This window comes from Apis dorsata, unplaced genomic scaffold (genome assembly GCF_000469605.1).
Source record: "Apis dorsata unplaced genomic scaffold, Apis dorsata 1.3 scaffold_344, whole genome shotgun sequence".
NCBI classification, from domain to species: Eukaryota; Metazoa; Arthropoda; class Insecta; order Hymenoptera; family Apidae; genus Apis; species Apis dorsata.
The window spans coordinates 189,804-192,379 of NW_006263611.1; the positions used below are offsets into that span (position 1 = coordinate 189,804).

General features: G+C 46.4%; 1 protein-coding gene across 1 annotated transcript in view; it reads right to left on the reverse strand.

Moving 5' to 3' along the window:
* Window positions 1-730: 730 nt before the first annotated feature.
* The window catches only part of LOC102674266 (muscle calcium channel subunit alpha-1), a 27,564-nt gene continuing 25,718 nt past the window's right edge, over window positions 731-2,576 (reverse strand). The window contains exons 42-43 of the mRNA XM_031511718.1: window positions 1,864-1,991; window positions 731-1,768 (exon numbers count right to left, since the gene is read on the reverse strand). Coding sequence (XP_031367578.1) covers window positions 1,370-1,768; window positions 1,864-1,991 — 527 coding nt within the window. The 3' untranslated portion in view covers window positions 731-1,369. The remainder of the gene's footprint in view (window positions 1,769-1,863; window positions 1,992-2,576) is intronic.

The window sequence follows — 2,576 nt, forward strand, 5'->3', positions numbered from 1 at the left end:
CGCACGCACGCACGCATATAAACACACGCGCGCGTGGTTACACAATATATATATATGGGAATGGAAATAATCGTTAAAAATAACGAGTTGGAAAGAGAGGAGAAGGGCAGGGTAAAAAGATCGGGAACGTTCTTGGTATCCGTAAACGAAATTCGTGATCGATGAGCGTTTCCAGATACAGTTCAGAATGGTAGGTGTTATCGATTCGAAATATGGAACTCGGGTTTTGATCGAATCGCACGTTTTTCTAGAAATATCGGCATTAGTGCGTATTTAAGTAAGTACGTAAGTATGTATGTATTTAGAAATGTTAATTATTTAAATTCGATCGTCCGGCGATCGTTTCAGCTGTGATCTGGATCACGTCACGTTTGATTTTTTGGCAAGTCGTTCATTCTCCGAAGTACAAACGGATATCGCAGCAGTATTCGGCCATTCATCCTCGCGCATCGATTATTATATCCGCAACCTAGTATATACAATTATATATGAATAATGATAATAATAATAATGATAATAATAATAATAATAATAATTATAATTAATAATCAATAAGAAAGGTTCGTGTGTGCGTGCGTGTGTATGTGCGCGCGCGCATTGTGTGTATGTGTTCGTATAATATACATGTATAACGATATATGTATATATATGTAGGTATATATACATATATCGTTACAGAATATCGTAGCATACATACTCGTAACTCGTTTCATAATTCGCGGTAATAGTATTTTTTTGTCTCAGTTGATAAAAGTCTTCTCTGGTCCGAAAGAAGTTACAGATACTTAGGCACTTGTTATCTCATCTAGTAATCCATCGTACGAAGAGCAATAGTGAGTTCAATTTATATTCTAAACAACGGTAATCGAAGGAATAAGTTATTAAGAACGAGAGCAATAAGGAATTAATCGTTCGCGACGAGTTTCTCTCATTTCTCGCGTCGTCGTCGTCGTCGTCATGATGGTGGTAGTGTTCGCGCAACGCGTCATACTCTCGAATCGGAAGTATCGCGCACGATAGAAAATTTTTCTTTCCGAAAAATGATCAATTCCAATCCCCATCTCCCGATCTCCCTTTCTTGGACGCGTGAACGCTGCTCGTTGCTCTCGTTGCTTTTTTTTATTGCTTGCGTCCGCGTTCATTTCTTTTCCACATTCATCCCCACCCGACGCCTCTCGATTCCCTCTTCGTTACGCTTCGTTACACGTAACGAGAGAAAGGGGATATATCTAAGAGATCGCGGTCGCGCCACTGTTTCGTTTCGCTCTTCGTTCTACTCGCGACGATCGATCCGGGACGAAACTTGTTCTCGTTCGACGAAGGTGAACGAGTTAGGAACACTAGGATCTATCGGCCGATGGACGCGTCGCTAAGATGGCGGCGACTGTTGTTGTTGTTGCTGTTGTTGTTGCTGTTGCTGCTGTTGTTGTTGGACCGACGATGGATCCGAGGTCGTGGTCGCTTGTCCACCACCACCGCGATAATACGATCGATATTGTCGCGGTTGTCCGGACGATTGTTGCTCTTGCAAAGGTTGATACCCGATTCCCGTCGATTGGCTTGGCTGATAGGACGACGTCCATTGTTGGTCCACTCCCTGCTGTAGTTGATAGGACAACGGTTGCCCTCGACGTTCCTGAAGGAGAAGCTGGTGAGCCGCTCGATCCATCTCTTCGCGCGTCATGTCCAACGCTTCCTGCATCTCTCGCGACGTATACCTCACAAAATCCGGATCGCAATACTTGCCCAATCCTTGTTCCACCAGAACCTTGTGTGCCATTATAAACGAGGGAAGGAAAAGATGAAGCGAGCCTGTTACATGAGAAAAAAAAAAAAGAAAAGAGAAAAGGACGAGATGCTTACCCGGCCGACTAGGCTCTCCGCGCTCCCTATCACCTCGAAGTTGGGCTTCCGATCGGCTGGGCTGCCTGGCAAGCTGTGGGACAGGCGCTCTGCGCCGATGCTTCCGTTACTCTCTCCAGCCCAGGAAACTGACGAACGAGGAGAGTCGTGAAGGAATTAAGCTCGTCGCGGTACGCTCTGCCTCTACTAAACTTGATTTGAACAGCGGATTCGAACAGCCATACGGAGCGGTTGCACGGTTAGTTGCGTCAAGCGAATTAAAATGTCGAGATTAATTCGAACGGGCAGAACGCATGCTTCGAGCGAACAGAGTCATGCGATACACACACCCTTTACCCCGACCATGTCCCATGTCTTGTTGGAGTGTCGGTGATGTATCGCTGGTGCATCGATTGGTGGTGTGTTATGTCGATGGCGATGGCGTGGTTGGCGTGCGATAAACGAAAGAGGATGGCGCGTTGACATTGATTCGCGTCATTGAACGAAATGAAAATAAAAGAAGAAAACAAATGCGCGTTCGCGTCGATCGCGATGGAGATCGAATTGAACGCGAACAATGGGAAGAAAGAGTGGCTCGGTGCGATAAGTTGGTGCGTATGTTAGTCACCTCTGCCGTGGTAAGAGGCCCGATGCGACAGACAGGAGGCGCAGATTCGGTCGTGTCGCGAGTCCACGTCGGCAAGGAATCCGGCAACAGCGATCGCCTGCGTCTG